At 39.6% G+C, this 23,747-nt stretch overlaps 4 protein-coding genes across 7 annotated transcripts in view; 2 read left to right on the top strand and 2 right to left on the bottom strand.

The window, feature by feature from the left end:
- Positions 1–5,052, bottom strand: part of znrf1 (zinc and ring finger 1) — a 43,925-nt gene extending 38,873 nt beyond the window's left edge. Inside the window, exon 1 of the mRNA XM_015010523.2 lies at positions 3,603–5,052. Coding sequence (XP_014866009.1) covers positions 3,603–3,996 — 394 coding nt within the window. The 5' untranslated portion in view covers positions 3,997–5,052. The remainder of the gene's footprint in view (positions 1–3,602) is intronic.
- Positions 5,053–8,433: 3,381 nt separating this feature from the next.
- ldhd (lactate dehydrogenase D) lies at positions 8,434–14,201 on the bottom strand. 3 transcript variants are annotated; one of them, XM_015010527.2, is made up of 11 exons: positions 14,122–14,201; positions 13,063–13,162; positions 12,378–12,490; positions 12,123–12,264; positions 11,769–11,910; positions 10,968–11,402; positions 10,695–10,823; positions 10,330–10,457; positions 9,678–9,768; positions 9,245–9,356; positions 8,434–9,112 (listed from the first exon to the last, which is right to left on the bottom strand). In XM_015010527.2, the coding sequence occupies exons 2-11, from the start codon at positions 13,153–13,155 to the stop codon at positions 8,932–8,934; spliced, it is 1,566 nt and encodes a 521-aa protein (XP_014866013.2). In that variant the 5' UTR covers positions 13,156–13,162; positions 14,122–14,201; the 3' UTR covers positions 8,434–8,931. The 3 variants fall into 3 exon arrangements, with proteins under 3 accessions (XP_014866013.2, XP_087862538.1, XP_014866014.2); XM_088006412.1 differs by lacking the exon at positions 14,122–14,201 and adding an exon at positions 13,814–13,946; XM_015010528.2 differs by lacking the exon at positions 14,122–14,201 and having other exon boundaries at positions 10,968–11,167; positions 11,243–11,402; positions 13,063–13,612.
- Positions 13,610–20,023, top strand: fam169b (family with sequence similarity 169 member B). 2 transcript variants are annotated; one of them, XM_015010529.2, is made up of 8 exons: positions 13,610–13,828; positions 14,151–14,283; positions 15,430–15,532; positions 15,616–15,701; positions 15,863–16,028; positions 16,562–16,744; positions 17,916–18,046; positions 18,996–20,023. In XM_015010529.2, the coding sequence occupies exons 1-8, from the start codon at positions 13,767–13,769 to the stop codon at positions 19,296–19,298; spliced, it is 1,167 nt and encodes a 388-aa protein (XP_014866015.2). In that variant the 5' UTR covers positions 13,610–13,766; the 3' UTR covers positions 19,299–20,023. The 2 variants fall into 2 exon arrangements, with proteins under 2 accessions (XP_014866015.2, XP_014866016.2); XM_015010530.2 differs by lacking the exon at positions 13,610–13,828 and adding an exon at positions 13,870–14,003.
- Positions 20,024–20,099: 76 nt separating this feature from the next.
- arpin (actin related protein 2/3 complex inhibitor) lies at positions 20,100–23,115 on the top strand. Its single transcript, XM_088006414.1, has 6 exons — positions 20,100–20,290; positions 20,654–20,729; positions 21,509–21,641; positions 21,817–22,023; positions 22,231–22,394; positions 22,940–23,115. The coding sequence occupies exons 1-6, from the start codon at positions 20,199–20,201 to the stop codon at positions 22,946–22,948; spliced, it is 681 nt and encodes a 226-aa protein (XP_087862540.1). The 5' UTR covers positions 20,100–20,198; the 3' UTR covers positions 22,949–23,115.
- Positions 23,116–23,747: the final 632 nt, after the last annotated feature.

The raw sequence follows: 23,747 nt of genomic DNA, 5'->3' as shown, positions 1-23,747 counted from the left end.
ATGTTGACGTCTGACTTGCTATCATCCTGCTGTGAGCCGGTCAGGGCTTTGGTAATGAGAGCCTGGGGACCCGGCCCGACCTGCTGCGTGCGTGTGAGAGAGGAGGGAGAGGGTGTTCATAATGTGGGTTGGTTACTTTATTCTGGGCATTTCAGGATATTTGATTGCAGTGGAGCCAGCTGCAGCGCGGCCACATTTGCAGGGATAAAAAAAGTCAAGTGTTTAACCAGAGTCATGTGGATCTAACTAACATGATTACATGCAAATTTTTTGGAAAATTTGCACAACCAATGGAAGCCGGACTCTGCATCATATGACTGAAACTTGTACATCTCTGACCATTATTTTGGTTCATATTGAGCTCATTTAGTTTTTAATAGACAGTATTGGTTGTTTAGTTGGCCCAAATTAAACTGTTTATTACCACATATATCTATTTAATGATCAGCTATGTTCCAGATACTGATAGAGTTGCTCTGATCAGATTCCTAATGGTTTCTGGTTTTCTTTGACTTCTTGTTGACAGATGCTAATTTGGATGAGATTTTATTTCATTTTTTTCTCATTTATTCTTATTACATAAAAAAAAACTGTAGACAATGTTTTGATTCAAGATTTATTCCCTTTTAAACTTTTTCACAATTGATGGCAATGAAAGTCTAAACTTCAATGTATTTTAATGGCCTTGTATAAGATGGATCAATAAATAGTGGGAAATAATTGTAAAGTGTAAGAAAAATCACATGTGCTCTTCAAAAAGGTCTAAAAATAAAAATCTAAATAATGTGGTTTGCAGGTTTATTCTACTTTGTGAATCTACCTTTTGTTTCACATACAACTGCAGTCATTTTGGAGTATTTCTATATCAACTATGCACATTTTTACTCATTTTTCTTTACAAAATATCTCAGGCTCAGTCAGATTAGATGAAGAGTGTCTGTAAACATCAGTTTTTGCAACAGATTCTCAACTGGATTTATGCCCAGACTTTGACTGAACCCTTCAAGCACATGAATGTGCTCTGATCTGAATCTTACAGCCAAAGCTGGATGCTGGTTGTTTTGGCTGTAAAGTAAATCTCTGCTTCAGTTTCAAGTGTTATGCAGCCTCAAATAGGTTTCTCCTTCAGAACTGAACTGCATTTAGCTCTGTCCATTTTCCCATCAGTTCTGACCAACTTGTCTCTCTGGAAAAAAGCAACCATACAACTTGATTGCAGTTCCACTACAAATGTGTGAAAACCTTGTCAATTTTCCACTTATGTTGGAAAATAAATATCATATTGGCATTGCTTCCATTGAATAAGAAGCAAAGTTAAAATCACACGTGAATAGGTTTGTTACTTCACTAAAAAAACATCCCGTGTCACTTTATCCTGCCACTTCCTGTCATCTTCTCTGTTTTTTCTGTCAGAAGTTGCATCAGTTTGTTGATCACATGGCTCCTGTGAGGCAAAAAAAAATTGTTTCTGTTGCAGTTTTGTAAAATACGGTCATTTTGATGCCATCAAAGATCCAAAAATTTTAATAGAAATATTTATTTTTGTTTTTTCTACCATCATGTGTATCCAACAGGGATGAGCTTGTAGGGTAATGTACAGGCATACAGAGTTTAGGTGAAAAAAAAAAAATCTCATCTCATCTTAACAGACTATCTTCATCCACATGTTTACTGCATGTAGCTTCTTATGGCTTTCTTTCAACAATGAATTTATTTTTGCCTCTTCTCTGGAGCTTCTTCAGGGTTACTATGGACCTCTGCTCTCTGATCAATGTGTTGCATCATCGATGGATCGAACAGAGCTCTGTGAGACATTCAAAGCCAGGAATATTGTTTTATAACTTTACTCTGCTACAAACTTCTCTATATACTTCTCACTAAGTTGGTCGCCTTGCTCCTTGGTTTTCATGAAGCTGTTTGTTCATTAATGCTGTCAGACAAAACCCAGAGGCCTTCACAGAACAGTTGGACTCATAATGAGACAAAAAATAGGTTTATTCTATTTAATAATTATGTGACTTTTAAAGAAATTTGCTTGCATTGGATTTTTATTTTAGGGGTATCAAATTACAGGCAATTTTTATTTTTAAAATATTTGTTAGCATAAAAAAAACATTATTTTTCCATCCACTTCACTTACGCACTACTTTCTGTTGATTAATCACATAAGATAGCAACAAAAATACACTGAAGATTGTGGTTGCAGTAGAACAATTTGGAAAACCTGTTCAAGGGGTATAAATACCTCTGCAAGGAACTTTATATTTTAGGCTTAGCTGCGGTCCATCTCCCAGTAAGGTCAGCTAAGGGTTGCCCTGTGCATGTCCAGACCTATGTTCGTGTCTGCACAGGTGTGTTCACTCAAAAACAGAGACATATTGGAGAGATAAGTGAGCTGAAGATTAGCGAGCGGGAACAACGCTCTCAACCCTCGGTTCTCCAGCCTCGCCCTGCTCCATCCCTCTCCGCCCTCCTTCCACTCTAATCGCACAGCTAATTGACTCAGCCAGATTTGGCAACAGGCTTATTAGTGTCATTTCACACAACAAGGAATGACCTATGCATATGGTGCAGCGGTGACGGTCAAGATGGAGTGCACTCTTTACGGTTAGAATCCAATATGACCTATAAACAGCCCATTCGTGTGAGCGCTACACTGGTCTCATTTTCAGCCAAAATCTGCAGAAGGAAAAAAATAATAAAAAATGATACTTCATCCCAGTGTGTGTGTCCAGTACATGCAAGAAGAAGCAGATGTTTCAGTGCCTCAACTTTCCTTTAATGCAGTGAATATTAATGGCACCGCATTAGTGTTATTTCGCAGCAGGTAAAGTTTGGGTGCTTAGAAGCATCTGGCGCCTCCAAGGAGGGGAGCTGGAGGTCAAGGGGGGTCAAGAGAGTCCATGGTGTGATCAAGTAATTTGCATTTTAAATGCAGATTTGTTTATGTCTGAGTTATATTTTAGTTTGTGATAATATAATAAAATTGCGTTCCTTTTTGATGAGCAACTCCAATATTCTTAAATGACCCGTATCTAACCATCCATTTTAACACATTATGCAGTACATAACTTCTGCTTGAAATAGGTTGTAGCAGGAATGGCCACATGACCGATAGTTCATATACATGTTTTTTTATATAGATTTATATATATATATATATATATATATATATATATATATATATATATATATATATATATATATATATATATATATATATATATATTTTTTTTTTTTTTTTTTTTTACAAATATAGGTCAAATATAAACAAGTCTTTATTTATTCTTAATCTATTACTGCCTATGTCGCTTTTTCCCCCTCCTTTTTATTTAAAAAATACTAATTCCTATCCCCTAAACCTGAAGGCTGCAATTCTTACTTTCCCCCAGTTTTTAATTATTTTGCTATTTATAAATACAACATTGTGGCAACTCTAACAATTCTATTATAGCGATCATTGTTTGCGTGCCATCCAAAGATTATGTGCGACCCCCCATCGAGGCACCCCTTTCAAAACTTTTTGGAGGCACCCTTGTAATCAATCCAGCTGGGTTTGTGTGTCTGCGTGAATAGAGGTGTGTTTGTGCGGCAGATCTTACCACTGTGCGCGCTGAACCAGCGGGGTGCAATGTGCAGGGGTAAGGTGTCAGCCAGCGACCCCCGGGACCCCAAATAGAGCACCCCGTCCGTGTGATGCCCGCCGCCCCCAGAGTCCTGGTAGCCAGTTCCGTGGGGGGCCGCCGTAGTGCCCCCAGACCCTCCTCCGGCTCGGTCCGAGTCCGTCCCTCTTGGGGTGTAGAAGCCGAAGGGCACGGCGGGACTGTGTTCGATGCCCATCCCGGCCACGGAGCTCACCGAGCGGCTCCGCAGGCCCATGGTGCCGCTCGGCCGGTAGTGACCAAAGTGGGCCGAGGGTGGCACCGCGCTGTCATCCGAAGAGACGCCGGGAAAAGCACCCCGGGGCCGCCCTGCCGTGCTCTGCTTCCCCCCCATCCAAAGCGGGAGAGAAATGGGTGGGGGTTCTGGGTGGCTCGATCCGTAAAGGGGTCGAGAAAGCCCAAACAGGCTGTGCCCCCCCTTCTCTCCCCTCGTTCCTGTCGGTCTCTCGGCCTGCCTGCCTGTCTGTCTGTCCGTGTGTCTCAGCAGACTCGTCAGCTCTGACTCTCTGCAGACGCAACAGCCCGTTTCCCTGCCGAGCGGAACATGAGCCAGCCCTGACGTCTGGATTCACCTCACCCTCAGACAAATTAATATATTATAATTAAAATAGATAACCTCGACACAACCGGAGGGGGGGGGGGGGTCTGCCGAGCCGAACCAAATCCCTGCAAGGTTAAACAGATGCACGCCGCTCCCCCGCGCTGTCCCAGCTGCTTCAGACGGCTGAATCACCCCGGCCGGTCCGGATCACAGGAGCGCCGCAGTCTTTACTCCGCCGCTCTCCACTCATCTGATCTCAGACATCGTGACAACTGTTGCTGTCTGTCTGACCGCCAGAAAAAAATAAAAGACGGTCTGTCTTGGAAATAAATGACGTCGTCACCGAGCGCTGGTCCGGTCCGGTGAGCTCCAACCAGAGGACACGTCTTCTCCTCCTCCTGCCCCCCTCCCCGGAGATCGGGGTCACAGTGAAGCCGCTCCCCTGCGCTCAGATCGGGCGCTCCTCTCCGCTCCTCGCCGCCGCTGCTGCTGCTGCTGCTGCTCCTGGCCAGACAATGGACGCGCTCAGTGCGCAAGCTCGGATCATAAACACAGACAGACGGGAGACGGCGCAGCAACACTTTGTTTTAATTCCTCGACATGGGATTGGCCTGGATTTCTCTACGTGTGGGGGGTCTGATCTGCTGGATCAGACAGGGGGCATTTCAGGATAACCTGCGACAGGTGCGGTGAGGCCGGCAGGCACCTGAAGGTGAACTGGACTACGTTCTTGTGCACCAGTCTTTGGAAGAAGAAAGTGTGATAAGATGTGCGATTTGCTTTTATTACCTACTTCCCCAATTGAAACAGCTTCCTGCTAAGTCAACAAGTTCTGAGGGCTGATTCTTAAGAGCCACAGTTCTCAAAGGGATGGACGAATGAGGCCCCATGAAAATAAAAAAAATCTATTTTGTTATTGGTCGTTTATCAATAACAAAATCCCAATAAGAACTTTTATTTGTCTTTTGTTTAATATCTATCCTCTTTTTTGCTTTTTGCCAGACTTAAATGTTCATGTCATGAAGTAAATGGGATGGGAGGACTATCTAATCCCCCCATCTCTTAACAGGTTGTGCCTTTCCTGGCAGCAGGGACTGCCATACGTCTTTTACTTCAGTGTGATGGGGCCCACTCTTCTCTGCAGAATTGTTTTATTATGGCCACACTGGAGGGCTTTCCTGCATGAATGGCATAATTGAAGTCATGCCAAAGCATCTCAAATGCAGTCAAAATGTGGTGGCAGAGTCATTCTAAACACCGGCCAATCTCCTTTTGGACTCAAAAGACTTGAGCCCGCAATGGCGATTTAACTTCCAGCAGAGCAACAAAGAACCAACCATCTAGTGGAATGATCTGAATCAAAGTGTGTGGAATGACCCAGTTAAAATTCAGTCAGTTCCTGAGTCTTATTGTTTTGCAAATTCCGAGTTTCTCTTTCCCAAGCATTTATGTGTGGGGTTTCATTTTAAACTAATAAACTTAACAGGCTGACATCCGTTCTGGTACTTTTACTGTCCACAAGGCTGCAAAACGGACAGTGTCTGTGAACATAAATGTTCAGGCCTCACTAAAGATTCTTGAATTAATTTAGATTGGGACTTGGACTGGGCCAATCCAGATGCTGAAACTACACTGGTATGAACCATTCAAGTGCAACTCTGGTTGTATGTTTGGGTTTGTGTCCTGCTGGAAGCTGCTTCAGTACAGCTGGTCTAGTCAATGCAAATAAAATACACAGATGTTTGTGGCTGCTTGTGTTTTTTCTTTTTCATTTTTTCTTTTCCTAACCCTACTTAATTTTCCAGCTGGCAGGTTTTGTTTGTCTTCTTGTTTCTATGTTTGGTTGAGTGTTTTACCACGTGCAGGTCTCTTGCAGTTGTCTTGGTCTTTCTCCCCAATAAGGTAAGCTATTGTAAAGTCCTTACTGTCATGCAGAAGGTGTTAATCTGTCCTGCCGTAATGACAGCAGGCCTATAAATGGTCTACTCTCTGCTGCTCAGGCATGTAATCACACTCGCAGACTCAAATAAACCAAACACAATCCGCTCAAGAGGGTCCCATGTAAATTTAAGAGCCTGACAGAAAATAAATAATGTAAATTCATCCAGAGAAAGAAAGCAACTTTGTTGTGTAGAAATCATCCCTCTGTTACATTCTTGTAATCTTTTGAACGTATTACCTGCTTTCTCGGGCTTCCAGTAGGTCACTCTTAGGTTTTCTTTCAATCCCTGACCATTTACAGAGGAATGTTTCCTTGTTTGTTTAATCCACCTTTTTCCAACACATAAATTATTCAGATATAAAAAGGCTCCTAACCCTTAAGTATTGAACCAACGTTGTGTCTTCAGGCACTTTGTTACCAGAATCTACCAAGGCCTCAATTTGTTTTTACTTCTTGTGCAAAAAACATAAAATATAACATAGTTAGAGAGAAAACAGAATTCTAGCTCCGAAAAAGCTGTTCTTCTGGAGCTGCTTGATTAAACCTTTGCATACTGAAAAGCAGCCTTGCTGCATTTTCGCTGTTACTTAAGCAAATCAGATACTGTTCATCTGCTTGGCGTAGTTGTTTTCCACAGCACTTCTTCCTTTGCCCTCCACTTTCCTCATTTTTAAACCCCATGCTGCACAGAAAGTATGCTGCAAAGCTCTGGCACAAGGATGGGTGGTCCAAGTCCAAAGTAATACTTTGAAAGTCCTTTATTTAGCCTCAGAAAACTTGTGATCAATGCTTATTTAAAACAAAACATAAAAGTCTGGCTACTTGGACGCAATACATAAAGCTAAAGGTGAACATTCGAACCAATGAGGCATGGGTGGGTTAAAGATGCGTACCTTGAAACTACTGTTACAGTGAGAGAGGTGGTGTATGGAAAAGAGAGAACATCACTCTAACTTTGACTATCCAGTAAAAACCGTCTATCTCTTTCTGCTACATCCAGCGAGCCACCAATATATATTTTCAGATCTCCTTAATTCATATTGGCCAATCACGCCAGCCTTCCAAAAGTTGATGTAGCTCGCCAGTCCGTCACAGGACAAAACAGAGAAAACAGGACAAACAACCATGCACACAAACACTCCTACGTAAGTGCAATTTAGAGAGACCAATTCACCTTTCACTCATGTTTCTGGACTGTGGGAGGAAGCCGGAGTACCTGGACAGAACCCAGGCAAGCACGGGGAGAACATGCAAACTCCTGAGACTGGGATTTAAACCCAGGATTTAAAAGCAAAACCACAGTGCTAGTATGGCACTGTGCAGCCCTGCCATATTCTATCAAAGATTTAATGCATTTTCTAGCTGAGTTTCTAAACCGCTTGAGATATTGAGTGTCTACAGTTGATCCTCTCTGTTGCTGATTCTGTGTGATTTATTTCTCATGGGTCCATTTTGGATAAGTTTGTGCCACTTTATGGTCATTTAGAGGCACTTTGCATCTATAAGACAGACATTTATACTCCAGAGCTTCTTCAAGATAAGTCATTCAGTGATCTGTGTCTGTATGCACGGCAGCTGAGAGCTTTTACAAATCAATATCAGCAATAAAAACAAACTGTCTATAAACTGAGAGACAAATTCAATATTCTTCAAATTTTTTTTTTATAGCAGCCCAAATAAGCTCAAACTGTTTGTCTTAGGAAAACTGTGTCATTCCGAATCTCCACTTAGCAGCTGACCCAACCAGTTAGTAAGCACAGCAGCAAGAATAAGCTGTTATTAGTCTGTCTTCTGATGGACTGATGGAATTTGTCACAAATGAAAGAAATGCTGACACCAGTTGGTGAAATCGAGTACTGCAGTGTCAACAAACGCTTCACTTGGGTTTGGATTCAGACTTCCAGAAAGTGGACCATTCTGAGCTAAAGCTTTTCCTGGGTTTCTGCATTAACACAGACTTACTGGTGTTTACTCCAGCATCTCTGTTGTTAGTGATTAACAAATCAAAATATTCACATCTTGACTATTAAATTCTGCCTCAATAATGGAGAGATTAGTTTTGTTTTGTCAAAGTCTATAGCTAGAGGTAGGGCTGTAACCCATAATCACCAAAATTAACAGAAATAACTCACACCACATATGTGCGTTTGGGAATTACTGAATGAAATAGTCACTTTTTGATGCCATTCTTGAGAAAATTCTAATCAAAAGTATTTATTATCTTCTAGTTAATCAGTGAATAAGAAGAATCACTTCACTGTCATTTAAAAACAAGCATTGACCTCATATTGTTTTAAAAATTATAGATTTAATATTTGGGTTTACTTTTGTTTCCTAGTTACAAACATAATTCAAAGGATAAAATTACTACATAAAATTTATAGTCAGCAAAAATAAAAACATTGCGGAAACCTCAAGCTTTGGTGAGACCAAACTAATTCTGTTGTAGCATTTTAAAAACACTTTTAAAAATGAAATAAAACATAATAACATATTACAAACATTCATTGATAAGGCTTTAACTGGATTTCCTCAGCCACAGTAATACAATCTCATTATTTGATGTCACATTTTTATCATTTCAAGTAATTAAAAACAAAAACAGCAGCTACACTTTTTGTATTCTTCTGTCTTCCAGGTGCCCTGGCATCCAACAGAAAGTACAGTGGTGATGCATCTTGAAATTTTCTTCAATGAATTCTGGTGCACACCTACACAGACAACCTAATGATTTTTTTTTACTCCAATCTTATGCCATACTCTCACCCTCTGGAGAGAACTTCAGTTTATAACTCTCCTCTTTGGAGGATTTTCCCAGGATTCATCAGGTTCCCTGGGTCCAGACTGTCCTTGAGTCCCTGCATGACCTGAATGGCCAGAGGTCCCACCTCCTCACACAGCAGCGCTCTCTTTCCTAAACCCACACCGTGCTCTCCTGTACACGTGCCGTCCATGGCCAATGCTCGCCTGCAGAAGAACGAAGAGAAAATTAGATTTTTGCATGTCAATGACACAGAGAGGAAACACAGACAGAAAGTCAGACAGTCACAGGTTGCAGGCATTGGTTCAGGTTTGGTTCAGCCCTCAGAGAAATGTTACCTGGCCAGCCTCTCTGTGAACAGATGGACCTGGTGCAGCTCGTCTGGATCATTTGGATCCACAACCATCAGACAGTGGAAGTTACCGTCACCAACATGACCTGCAATAGGACCTGAAACAAAATGGGCTTGTATCCATTAAGCAGAAAACGCCCATTGGATGTTTTATGTGTGTTCATTTTATTTTACTTGCATTTGCTAATCAATCAATCCAGTTTATTTTTATAGCACATTTCAGCAACAAGGCAGTTCAAAGTACTTTACATCATAAAAACAAACAAAAAAATACAAAGTCATAGAACACACAGTCAACAATTGTGTTGTATGTACACTGTTGGTTTGTTAAGTGATAAAACTGAACTAGGTTGAATGCACTTAGAGGTTTGCTTTGCTAAAAACCTCTAAAACACCAGAAGTTCTTGTCTTTCTCTCACCTGTCAGCCGGCTCTCAAGCAGGTCCTTCTTTGTCTCCACGATAATCTGAGGAAGTCGCGACAGAGGGACACACACGTCTGTGGAGTAGGCCTTCACAAATCACACACACATATACAAGAAAGATAAGGTCACCGTATCGGAATGGCTCTAAGCAGCCGTCTGTTGAAATCTTTAAAATTTAAACCATTAGTAGAGGGAGATGCATAAATGCCCCAAAAGGCAGCAGTTTGCTTCAGATTTGGATAAATAATGTGCAAGAACATTAGCAGTCAACAAGACACCAGGGTTACTCTGCAAAAAAAGGGTTAGGGTTACCCTTCATATATTAAGTAAAAAAAGTTTAATATAGGTCTTAATTGTATGTCCTTTGACCGCTCTTCCACACAAAGGTAGATAAAAATACACTACTACAATATGTAACTAGCCTCCATCTTACTTGATGGAAAAAAAAAAACTGAGTACACTGAAAAAGCAAGGGCCATACTATGACAATGACAATGATTTGTAACAATATGATTATACTGTTAATATTTGAGGCCATCGGTTATAAATTGATCTAAGATTTGGTATAGTCAGAAATGCATCACGTCTTGATATGGTTGACTTTCGCAGGTGTAATGTTGCGTGTTTCAATGTCCTGATTAGTTTTACCTTGCAGCCCGGTCTCAGTGCCTGGGCAGCGTACCAGGCGTCATGGCGAGCTTTCCACAGACGGTTCCTTGTTTCGGCGTCTCGAGCCCACTGAAAGTCTGAACCTTCATTACTCTGTGTAATCTCCTCTGGAGAAACAAACACGGAGACTGTAAGTGTTTTACTTTCCAGTGTGACTCTTGATTCTTAAGTAATTTCCATTAGCTGGGTTCTATTCGTTTGTTGCCCAAATATCAAAAAATAAGTAGTCTTAGCTTTACAATCACAACAGCCGATCTGTGTAACACGTTTGAAGGAGAAAGAGTCTTGAAGCTAACAGCAAATGTCAGAGAAATTGTTCCCGTTCACCACTCTCTCTCACACACCAGCCGTGCTGACTTGTTCTTCCAGGCTGCGTTCTGACCCGTGGAACTCCAGGAACAGAGTTGGGGTGACGGGGTAGGACAGAGAGCTGAACTTGTTGCACGCATCAATCATGACATCATCCAGAAACTCTGAAAGCAAAAAACACACAATGGAAATAGAGAGGGAAGAGGAATACAAATGTGACATTCTACATGTTGCTAATTTATTGAAGTTGCTTTATATTTCGTAGATGTCAACTTTTAACAAGTAGAAGATGTTTGACTTGTCCGTACCAATACGAGCAATAGGGACTCCAGTCTGCAGGATCTGCACGGTGCTGTCTACAGCGGCCTGGACAGAGGGAAAAGAGCAGACAGCCGACACCATGGCCTCTGGGACGCCGTATAGCCGTAACGTAGTCTTGGTAATGATACCCAAAGTGCCCTCTGAGCCCACAAACAGGTTTGTCAAGTTGTATCCTGCAGAAGTTTTCCTGAAAACAAAATAATAAGATGATGAAACTACAACAAGCAAGGCTACAGGGTGTATGTGATGGTCGACGTTGTACCTGGGACGCCTGCCTTTCCCGGCTGTATGTATGACCGTTCCATTAGACAAAACCACCTCCAGGTTCATGACGTTTTCTCTCATAGTGCCATAACGCACAGCGTTTGTTCCCGAAGCACTGGTGGCAGCCATGCCGCAGAGGGAAGCATCAGCTCCAGGATCTAAAACCAACGTCCAAGAAGACAGCTAATTTGCCAGATTGCCAGCGACAAGATTATTTATTACACAGGCACCTGAACTTTACCAGGTTCTGAAGAGATTTAAATCCTACGGCAAATATATCAAACAATAGACTCCACCATGTCATTAATTAGTCAAACAAATATCAAGCCATGATAAAAAAGGGTAATAAAAACTTAAATGCACAACAAAAATCTAAAGCTGCTGTTTCCCATCACAATTATACTTTAATATTGCTAAGAGCTTCACAATAATCCACTAACTGCACAGAAACAACCGCACAGAAGTTAGCATTTAATCTGTAAACTGTGATTCATGGAGTATAAACTGGAGACTGTGTGACTGACCCACAGGGAACCATAGGCCTGTGTCCCGTAGGTAGGCGTTAAGAGCTTTCCGGGTCACACCAGGCTCAACGGTCACATCAAAGTCCTCTGGGTGAAGGTCTAAGATCTGATCCATGTTCCTCAAACTGAAGCAAACACCACCCTGAAAAAAGAATCACAGAGACGCATAAAATAAATATTTTTCAGATTTTTTTTTCCACCTAAGAACACATATGTTGGATTTTTTGTTTTCGAAACAGTTTTGCATTTAAAGATTAAAACCAAAGCCCAATTGGACATACTCCTGGAAACACAAACTTTTTTTTTTTTTGTCAGAGATGCATTCATGGAACAAATATTGACACAGGCTCTCACCTTCACCGCACCAACCCCTCCCTCCAAGCCCGTCCCAGTGCCAAATGGGATGATGGGAAGGTTGTGGTCATGACAGACTTTTGCTAGAGCACTGACCTCCTCCACACAGCGCGGGAACACAACCACATCTGGGGGCCGACATCTGCACAGAAGCAACGCATGATTCAGGTCACCCTCCACCGTTCACAGAAAAGAACACACGATTTTTATTTATGTTTCTACAGCAGTGCTCGTAGTAAACAGAGAACTTCTGACCTGTGCACAGACTCGTCTTTGCCATGTTGTTCTCTGATGGCTTCGCCCAGAGAGACGTTGTCCTTTCCACATATACTTCTAAATGCAGAGATAACCTTGTCTACAGCAGCTTTCTGAACAAATGACACAATAGTTTTCACTCAACAGGTCCATATCAGTTTTTTAAACATTTTCTTTAACTGGTCAGTGTTGTGTCTGACATTTAACTATATATTTCACTTTGCTACCAATGAAGATTATTTACGGACATTAGCGAAGCTGGGGATAAACTACTCTTGCGTCACCGAACCATCAATGATTTGATGCAATGCCAACGTCACGTGCTTAATATTTAACCCGATTACAATGGCGGACCGGGTGTGATAGTTTGCAGGGGAAAAGTGTTAGGTTACGACAAAAACAAATAAGCTGTCTACTATTCCAGAATAACAGATTCTAAAAATAAAAGCAAAAAATAATAAAGAAACAATGCGCAAATGGAGCGAATGTATTATGGTGTTTTTCTACACTTATACACTAAAAACAAATGCATACTACGTTAAATAATTATTATTTCACATTTGAATGCATAATATTGCCCCGACTTTGAGTAGTAACCTTTAATTCCCCCTGGTTTCACTTTGCAAACGACCTTCTGAGACAAGGCTAAAGAAATAAATAAATTTAAAAAAAAGATACAACTCACCCTGGTGGTGTTTTCTAATGTTATGTTGCGATACTGAATGAGACTCCACCGGAGGGAAAGCAGCCTGCGGCTCGGTGTCAAATTAAGCCACATTGTTTACCTGTGAACACGGTTCCTGACTCGTTAAGTTCATAATAATAAACATCACACAGAAGAGCTTCCGTTATTTTTGTTTTTTCAAAATAAAATAAACACAATCAGACCTTGAGCGCCGTCTTGACTGCTGTTTATATTTTATATTTTTAAATAATACTGCACAATTAATTAAAGCAAAACATGTTTAGATTCATAATCCATGTTCTTATAGTGTGTTTTCCATGTGCAAATATATGTACAGTAATCGTTACGGAAGCCTAGAGCGGACGTTTTAAGCATATACTTTTTCCCGGTCGTTTTCCTGAGGTAAAGAGTTAATCTCGAGAAAACCATCCTGGAAAAAGTGTATGCAGAAAACGTTGTTTTAAAAAAAATAAAATAAAATAAAAAACAATAAAATTCAATTGCACGTTTTTTTTTAATGAGAGTAAATTCGTAGTGAATAGAATTGACCCCTTTTTATTTGTTTATGTTTTATTTTATTTTTTTATATTTTATTTTTTGCTAATGAAAAAACTAATAAGCGCAAAGTATTTGCTTTTATTTCGAAGATTCCCTTTATGTTCTTGTCGTCACCAAAAGAGAAACTTAGTTTTTTTTGTCGGTAGATGGCGCTGATGATTGACGCAAAAGTGGGATCAAAGTTTAGGCTTACCACAAGACTGCACAGGTAGTGCTGACACATTTTCATGCCATTGTAAAGTTTACAGAATATTTGATAAATATTCGCTGTCTTTGGCTGAAGACATCTGTTATGACGTCGTGACGTGCTGTTTTCACTGTCATCGCTATTATCAGACGCACCGCTGTTTCCTGTAGAAAATGCCTCGAAATCACAAACTTTTGTAAGAAACATCATGAAGCGCAAAAATTATATCATAATTATTGACTTAACAAAGTTTGAAACCCGTAAAAACCCAAAGTATTATGACAGGTTAAACATTAGTTTTGGTGTCACTACACCTGAGACTTTCCTATTTCTCCTCTGGAAGGGCAATGTATCCTGTCGACCTGCCAGCTGTGGACGACACCGAGCTGACATCCGCATCTGAAAATTACCTAGCTTCACTGAACGCAACACATTCCTGCAATGAGTGGTTTCGGTCATTACTGACGTCAAAAGAGGTTGGATAACGCTTTCTTATTCTTGCCATTAACTGCATTTTTTTTTTTACATTTATATAAATGTAACTGTTTTGATTCCATGTACACATTTATTATATATTAATTACCTACTTTTATAACGTTGGGACTTGTTACTGTCAAATATTTGAAGGTAAGTGAGTGAGAAAAGAAAAAAAAAACACACCAAAGAAACAATAATGAAAAATGATCAGCAATAAAAAATATATGACATTTTGAATAATTGTTATTATTAATTTTTACATTCAAACGGTTTTAAATCTAAAAGCAACAAGACTGACAATGACATTTTTTTCCTTTTCAAACCACAGCATAATAACAATAATGTTATTATTAATGATATTAAACTAAGTTTTTTTAAAAATCATTGTTAGACTGAAATACTTGTAGACTGCTACATCTGACTGATTGACATAAATCATGACAGCGACAAGAAAACAGTCGGTTGAAACAATTGAAACTGTTACAAAAACCCCTTCGAGAAGTTCGCTCAGACTGTGACAAAAGGTTAAAAGGTCTAAAATGTATATGAAGGACAAACAAAATGTCCAGGATTATAAAAGTGAAACATGGTAAAACCCTGGACCAGCTAGAAAGCCAGAGTAAACTACTATTGTGAACTCTACAATTCCAGCTGAAGGAAATGGGATTTAACACGTTGAAAAACCAAAGTAACAGAAACTAGAGGAGCTCCAGATGGGAGCCTTTATCCCTAATGCACAGGTGGATCTCGTTTCCAACAGTACAAAAAGGGATTGTTTATAATGAAGTCATTTTTGGGGAGAAAAAAAATATTCTGTCCACCATGCACAGAGCCTTCCAACTTCTCTGCAGTAAAGCCAAACCAGTTCCATGAAATAACTTGAAAACAGTCTGGATCTCAAATCAAGGGGAAGTTTCAAACGTTGCATGACCGAGCTCCGTCCTGCAAAGCTGATCTGTCAGCTGATCTGAATGCTGGATCCATGCCTCAAGGAATCCAAACTGTCAGAAAAGCCAGAGGAGCTGCAGCAGAATATAAATATATAAAGACAAATAATAGACAGGGCTTCATCTCTTCTGCTGCTGTTACAAAATGCAACACCACTTACACATTGTTTTTAAACTGTTGTCGTTTTTTTCGTGTAGATTGCTGTAACACCAGCCAACATCAGACAGCTCCAGCTGTTTGAGGACGAACATCCTGCCTGCACTGTGCTGGCGCTTCATCCTCCGCATGATCAAACACAGGGTTTGGAACCAAACACGGTGTTTCACCAAAAACGCCATGTCAGACGCAGACTCAACTCCTACCTCTCTGTTTTTACCTTCTAGTCTTAGCTTTATACTTGCACAAGAAGTGGTGGCCGTTGGACGACGTGCTGCAGACCTCCAGTGAGTCCAGAAGTGGCTTGCAGCCAGTAAGTGAAACAATTTTAGAATCTGGTGAGACAATATCTCTTCTGGATCTGAGAGAACATCACATGTAGGACTTCCTGCACATTTGTCACTTGCAATATAGATTGAGGTCCAGTGAGTGAAGCATCTCTGTATTATCTGCACCTGCGCACGTCGTCCGCAGGTGCAGTCCATCATGGAGAGGTTGATCGTGTTCCTGCTCAGTCAGGTGGTGGAGAAGCCTCGGCCACATGGAGAGGTGTCCTTCTCCCTGCATCCACCCACAGAAACCTGCAAAGTGCTGTGGAAGGACGGACAGGCGGTCGGCTTCTACACCATCAAACACAAAGGTGGGGAAGATCAGTCAGTTTCCATTAAAGTTTAAAATGTTCAAATAGAAGACATGTAAGTTTTAAAGATACAGTGCTCTGCCGCAGCTGGACGGAAAGCGATTCATGATTTTCAGTAGTTTCTTCAGGCGGAAATCTGATATGTTTGTCCTGCATTTGTATGATGTCTCTCATGTCTCTCTGATTCAACACTTTGAATCCACTTCTGCTGTAAATAAAACTGTAAGATTTTGAAAGTATGCCTCTACCAGCTTGGCACTTAACGGCGACTACAACTTCTGACTATTCTTTTTTGCAGAATAGCTCAAGCTTAGCCAGACTGGATGCAGAGCAAACGTGGAAATCGATTTTCAAATGTTGTCAGATTTCATTCTGGACCTTCACCGAACCACTTCCAAATGAATATGCTCGATCTAAACCTTAATACTGTTGTTTTCCTGGAAAACGCCTACAAACTTGAAATGCTCCTCTGAAGTGAAACATCCTTTGGTCAAGCAAAAAGACAATGAAAAGTCTTTCCTGTGCTGTTTCAGGCAGTCTTTGTGACAGCTGGAGCAGCCGCTGCTACCTGCTGCCTGTCCTGGACACTGTGCTGGTGAGGAGACGATGCAGGAGGAGAGGCTTCGGCCTTCAGATCCTGCACGACTTCTGCTCCTCCTTCTCCTCAGAGGAGTTCCTCGGAGTCAGCTTTCCCTTGTCGTCCGGCATGGTGGCAGGTCAGTATGTTTATTTCAAATTTAAACCCCTTCCTTGCATTTTTTTTTTTTTGTGTTGGGGAAGAATGTTTTGTGTTTTGCTGGCGTATTAGGCAGACAAAATGAATGAAATGAATAATATTATATAACTTTCAGCTTTACTTGGAAATGTTCTGACATGCTATTGTCACTGGGGGAAACTCTATACTTGATATCTGGCTCTATTTGCATGCTTTTCATGTCAAACTTTTTTTTTTTTTTTTTTTTTTTCTTTTACTTCACCATGTTGATTATCCATGAATGAGGAACAGCTGGTGACTTAAGTTACCACTTTGGAGTCAGGGGGTTGGCAAAAAGGCAAAAATTAATCACTTGTTAATAAAGTGATTAATTTTTTTGTCCCTTCATGCGTCACTTTTTGATGTCTGTCATTTACTGTGTGCGGTGACATTTGGGCTTGGATGTAACATAAAGCTTCCCATATGGGCACCCTTATTCGGAGTGATGGTCAGGCTGCGGCTGCCTTTTTTATGCTTTGCGTCTTAATGGTGAACAGCTCGCAGCACAAAGACAGGAGCTTTAATGGCCTGTCTCTGACCAGGTGGAGAGCTGAGTCAATTTAATGTTTTCACCTCCAGTTGTTTCCTGCCAGGTGAAACGTCCTGAGGGGACAGTTGTTTGTTAAAGACTTATTAGTTCTGACTGTTATTCCTTTCAACTCTTGCCACAGGGGGAGATTCAATGCACCCCCTGTTTAACACCTCCATAGAGCAAAACATGGTAAATTTAATGACCTGGAATCCCACCTCCTGCTTGGTTCGTCTTTTTATCTGCAGATAAAACAGACTCAGTCATGCATGCTTCTAAAATTGCCCACATCTGTTTAATGGATCCTAGGGTAATCCAGCATGCATTTGTAGCAGTTTCCAGAAACCCCTGCCTTATTAATGTAATTAAACCTGCATGTGTGGACAGTTCTGCAGAGTGATGAGGTCAGAAGGCAGCAAACCCCTAGAATAGATGGTCTGGTTATCCAAGTGGAAAACCTGACCCACTGAGGGAGGAGTGTATAAAAAACACTTTAAAGAAAAAAGTAAAACAACAAATTATGAAACTAAATGTTTTTAGGGCCTTGTGCAGAATGTTAAAGTTTATTTAATTAGTTTTTTTTTTCTTTTAACGCTGTGTTTAGTGATCAGGAAGTTCCTGCAGCAGCACGAGGAACATCGGGCGCGTCTGTATGAGGTGGAGGCTCCAGGAGGGTGGAGTCAGAGAAGAAACATCTGGCTCAACATCCAACTCGGTCGCTACGCTTCTGAGCAGGTGAATTGCCCCTTTTCTCTCAGACCATTGTGAAAGAATGCACGTTGTTTCTTATCATGTACTTACAAGGAAAAAAAACTGTTAAAAAAATTAAGTACACAATTACTAAAGTAGGAAAATCAGTGTTCTACAAGTACAACCTGCCCCCAAGCTTATTGACACCCCTGGTAAAACCTGTGCAATAAGACCTAAAATAAATAGTTTTATTTCAGAACCAAAATTACACTGGACATTTTTTAAAGAGTCAAACATCAAGTTTTTCAGGGAGTTTGTCTTTTAATGACACTCTGGTGGCCCCTCTGGGTTCTTCAACAGAGCAGTGAACCAAAGCAGATGTCTGCATCAACACGGACATGGTTTAGTTGCTAGAAACCTTATTAGATTGACCATCTCAGTCCCCAGACATAAACCTTATAGAAACCTGTGGTGGGTTGATTTGCAGAAAGGAGACTCCAATCTAGGGGTTGTGCAAAAAAAAAAATATATAAATAAATAAATAAATAAAATAAAATAACTCAAAGATTTATTTCTCTCTAACCTCGTCAAATATAATATGATCAAATTAAAATGGGATTCTACACAGTATAACTCATAACGAAGCCATGGCCTTTAGCACCAGAGATTGCACAAATGTACTCAAGTTAGGTTTTGCTAAACTCTACATTGAGATTATAGTAGAAGCACATGTATAGGTTATCTTGGCTTCTTAAAGGTTCTTCCAGGATCAAATGAACAAGAACTGAGATCACTGGGAATATTATGAGTAACGGTCAGAGTCAGATGGAGTTTATCATCATGGAATCCACTGATGAGTATAGAAAACCCCTCTGTTTCCAAACGTATACATTGCATGAGCTGATTGTGAACAATGATGGGAGTGGTTTGTAATAACAAGAAATGGAATTAAAAAACATTGTATGTTTTTAAAGCTGTTTCTGTCCGCCCACAGACTGGTTCAGCTGTCCTGACCCCCGTCAACCCCTGTAACTCGAACGCTCCCCCGATAACGGCCTCTGCTCGGCTCTGTGATGTGAACCGGGAAGATAACTCCCTGAGCAGCGAGCTCTCAGGGACAGGATGTTGCTCTTCAGTCTGCACTGATATTCTGGATTTTAAAGCTCCCTGCAGGCCCCAACGTTTAAAAGAAAGTTTGAAATGGAAGGAAGCTTCATCAAGGAAGCCTAGAATAGAAACCCCAGAGCAGATGCAAAACAGGTCCAAAAGAGCCAGAAGAACATCCATCAATGAGTAAAAACACAAACCTAGCTCATTGCACAACATCACGCTCTAGCAGGAGCTGTTCTTTTCCTTGTGTGCGAGGGGTGCATGAAAGGGCTTTCAAATATGAAAATGAGAAAAAGCTGCATGCTCTGTGCAGATTTTGTGTTTCAGAATTTCTTTCTTACTCAAGACAGGCAAAACATTTTAGCTTTTTGGAGTTCACCTGTTCCATTTTTCTGGTCATTCTGTGGTAATTTTACCCCCTATATCTTACTTTATGCTTCTTGTATTTCTGAATATTTAATTATTTTCACCTTAAAAGTCCTGTTTTGATGGAGGCAACTCAACTATCATCAGATAGAACATAGATAGATAGATAGATAGATAGATAGATAGATAGATAGATAGATAGATAGATAGATGATAGATAGATAGATAGATAGATAGATAGATAGATAGATAGATAGATAGATAGATAGATAGATAGATAGATAGATAGATAGATAGATCTGTCTGTTATTTTGTTCTTTGTAATTTATGTTAAATAAAAACTACAGATCTATATAACATTTCCTATGTTCCCATATTTATATAACATTAAGAGTACCTGGGATCCATCAATGTCCGTTTCTCTAATAACTTTTCATTATAAATAGTGACGAGGTATAAAACTTGCCCTGGAAAATATCACATACAAGACTGCATGATGAAATGACGCATTTAAAATCCACTTAAATAAAACATGTTATTCAGTCATGCTCCGTTGTACCTTTCTTGTTTCGATCTTTGGTTTGCACTTATCTGGCGGCACTGCAGGCGTGAAAAACGAGCGCACCTCGCTCTAGCACAGCTACATGTAGGAACAGGAAGCTTGGAAACAGGAAAAAAGTCCCTGAGAAGGAAGAAAAACTTGAGATTACGTTTAAAAAAAATGAGCAGAATCTATCACAACACGTCTTTACAGAACAAACCGGTGCACAATGAGAGTTTTGACCGTGTGTGGTGTCCTTCTTCGTATGAAAGGTAGGAGCTCCAAACTAATAAATCCATCAAAGTGCAGTTTCACCAAATCCCAATAGTAAAATCACAGTTTTTCTATTGCTCTTAACATTAAGAGCAGAACGCTTTTATGTATATCCTAAAAATCTTTAACTCCAAAAAATAAACAATTCGGCTGTAATCTGCAAAGTGCTAAAGGAGATAATGTTGAGATACCTATACAACAATACAAAAACATCAACAAATTTATATCCGCATCAATATGCTAGAACCTTTAATGCAGTACTTTACAAACCAAACATATTTTAAGATTGAAATGTAATAACTGATCAGTTTGACAATAATTGTACTCATTCAATTCAAACTTGATATTTTGCTGTCTCTCAGTGGTCCTGGGATTCTTCTGGAGGGGAAACTGATGGATGTTTCCAGACATTCAATCAGTGATGTCAACGGACAAAAGGTGTACCAGACTTATTTATATAATTTTACTATATTTTCTTTTATTTCAGCTAATTAATTTTGGCTACATGTGGTTCAAATTTATTTATTTTCATAAAATTATCAATTACAACAGAATAATTAAAAATTCGATTATTTTGTTTTAATTTAGCGTGGTGTAATGTGTTTTGATTTGATTTGATTCTTTGTTAACTTAGTTTTATTTTAGGTTGGCATGTTTTAAATGTATTTTTAGATTGTGATGTATGTCTTTTTTGTTATTTGATGCATTTATGTTTATTTCTGTTAATTTTTTTATTTGATGCTTTTATTTTTTATTTTGTCTTTGTGTTTTTTACTTTTGCATATTAGATTGATTTTTCTTTAATTCTTTATTTTGATTCCTGTTTTGTTGGATTATTTTTCGTTTAATTTAATTAACACAGCAGGTGTTCTTGAAGTGCAGCATTTGTTTTGTTAAAGAAGATATATATGTGAATAAAACCAGCAAATATGAAACCAAAGCTAATTGCTAAAAAAATATGACATAACTAAAGGTTTGAGTTGTTGTCATATTTGTAAAAACAGCTTTATAAGGGAATTTATCCAAGCTTTGCAAAGCTGAGTTAGCTCTACTGTAAGGGTGTATTTGATTGATATAAAGATATAAAAACATATATATTCAGAAGATACCAGAGCCAAACAAAACCAAAATTAAAAGCAAAGACTGATGAAAATTAAACTACTCTTCGTTTTCTCTCCTGATATCTTCTAAAAAAAAAAAATAAAAAAAAATGTCAGGTACGTTTCTACGTGCTGTACATCAAACCCGGACGCATCCACCAGAGGAAATTCGAAGCCAGTGGGAAGGAGGTGGAGCCGAACTTCAGCGACACCAGAAAGGTCAACACAGGCTTCCTTATGTCCTCCTACAGTGAGTGACGACCACAGTTTTTGTGTATCTTCAGTCCTCACCATTATCTTGGTGCGAACTGCATATCAGATTAGAAAAAAACAAACTTTCACACTGTGGGAAAAATTGTTTTATTTTCCGTCACCTTTTTAAATTAAATTGATTTAAACATGCTTCTTTTTTTTTGTCTGTGCAGAGGTGGAAGCCAAAGGAGAGTCCGACCGCCTGACTGAAGATCAGCTGTTGCAGATGATCAACAAAACCGAGCTGGTTAAAATCACGGACAAGCTCCGACCTGCTGGGAGCTGGGCCTTTTGGTACCCAGAGTCGGAGATGGACAAAACAGAGCTGGAAACGGGACAGGAAGTCCGACTGAAGACCAGAGGAAACAGTCCTTTCATCTGTCAGTGTGCTTTAATTATTTAGTTGGCTCGCATAATTAAAAAAAAAAAAAAGCTTATTTAGCTGTGCAGTAAATTTACCACATTACAAGCCTAAAAACCAAAGACGTAATGATCAAGAACTCAAATAATTGGTTCTGTTGTTTTTTGAACCTCTGCTGTGCGTCACGTGCAGCATGGACCACATTCCTGACTTTCTTATCTCACAGTCTCTTTAGCCAAAGTGGACAGCGGGACGGTGACCAAATGCAACTTTGCTGGAGATGAAAAGGCCGGCGCCTCGTGGACCGACAAGATAATGGCCAACAAAACAGACGGCAGCAGCTCTCAGGGGCCTGGAGCGGCAGGGGAGGGAGCCGAGGAGGACGAATGGGTCAGAACCACATCTAATTATTTGTTGAATTTAATTTTTGTTTGTTGTTTTAGTTTTGTTCATGTTTTTTTTATTAAATGTGACTCATTAGCTTTTCTTGTTATGATTAATCTAGCATTTAGAAAAACGTTTATTTACATTTAGTTCCAAAAGATCTGACATTTCTGTATGTAATTGTTTTTAAAATTACATTTACTTTGAACTTTTAATCACATTTTAGTGTAATAAATAATAAACTATTTGAAATAGATAAAAATAATGCTAGTATGACGTATTTCTGTGATTAATTGACCGGAAAATGGAATAGGAATTTTAATGTTTAGCAAGATAAGTACTTCACTCATGACTTGAGCCTCACTTAATGACTTCTGACTTTGGTAAATAAATGCTTAAAGAGGAAGAGACCAGCTGCCACAGTAGTAATCTATAGTGTGTATTTCTGCATGCAAATAGACAATCATATTTGCCTATTAGTTATTTTTTTAATAGGAGTTCTGCATGAGCCTGGATTTATTGCTCGTAAGCTGATCTGCATTTCTCTCCAGGACGATTGAAGACAACGTGGGTTCTGATCTGGTCTTCAGGGTTAAACGGTTTTCATCCTGCATCGACTCCGAAGATTGCAGCTGCAGTGCTTTTTAAAAAAAATAACAATAAAAAGTATGTTTTTGTTGTATCTTTTGAATTAAATGGCCTCGTTTATACAAATTTGACTACCACACACAGCCTGAATAGCGTCATTAATCACTGTTACAAAGTTATTTTCTTTTTCTCTTATTTTTTTTTTTTGTTTTTTTCACATCTTCCTCTGTGATGAGACGAGAGAAGAACAGAGGCTCTTCGAGTTCTTGTTTTTACTCCGCTTGTCTGAGAATAAAGCTCAGGCACCTAAGACAAGATTTCTTTCCCAAATTTATTCCATATTAGGGAAAAGTTCAAAGTCTCTTTCCGAGCAGCCAGATTTTCTCAAAATCTTGAAGGTCATTCAAAACCCTTCATCACAAACAGCCTAGTTTAAATTTTTACCGTTTCTTTTTAAGTCGATTGTTCCTGAATCTGTAACGTTTGACTGCTTCTGTCCTAATTTTCCTTAAAGTATTTGAACTGCAACTGCATACTATGACAAAAAAAATAAAATAAAATAGGTTAGTTGATAAGTTGAGAAACAACAAATCTGTTTACAGCCTAAACCAACTATCTGCAACCCCCCCACCCTGAAAGTTACACTTGATTTTCAGTTTTTATGAACAGTTCAGTCATTCCATTAGCCGATGCTGGATTGTGACATGTTGAAAGTTTGGGATTTTGCTGTTTAACCCAACTATCTGCTTTAAACCTCTCCTTAACTTTCTC

The sequence above is a fragment of the Poecilia mexicana genome, unplaced genomic scaffold (assembly GCF_051168715.1).
Source record: "Poecilia mexicana isolate PSO_F unplaced genomic scaffold, ASM5116871v1 scaffold_6, whole genome shotgun sequence".
NCBI lineage: Eukaryota > Metazoa > Chordata > Actinopteri > Cyprinodontiformes > Poeciliidae > Poecilia > Poecilia mexicana.
This window is presented reverse-complemented; position numbering and strand designations above follow the sequence as displayed.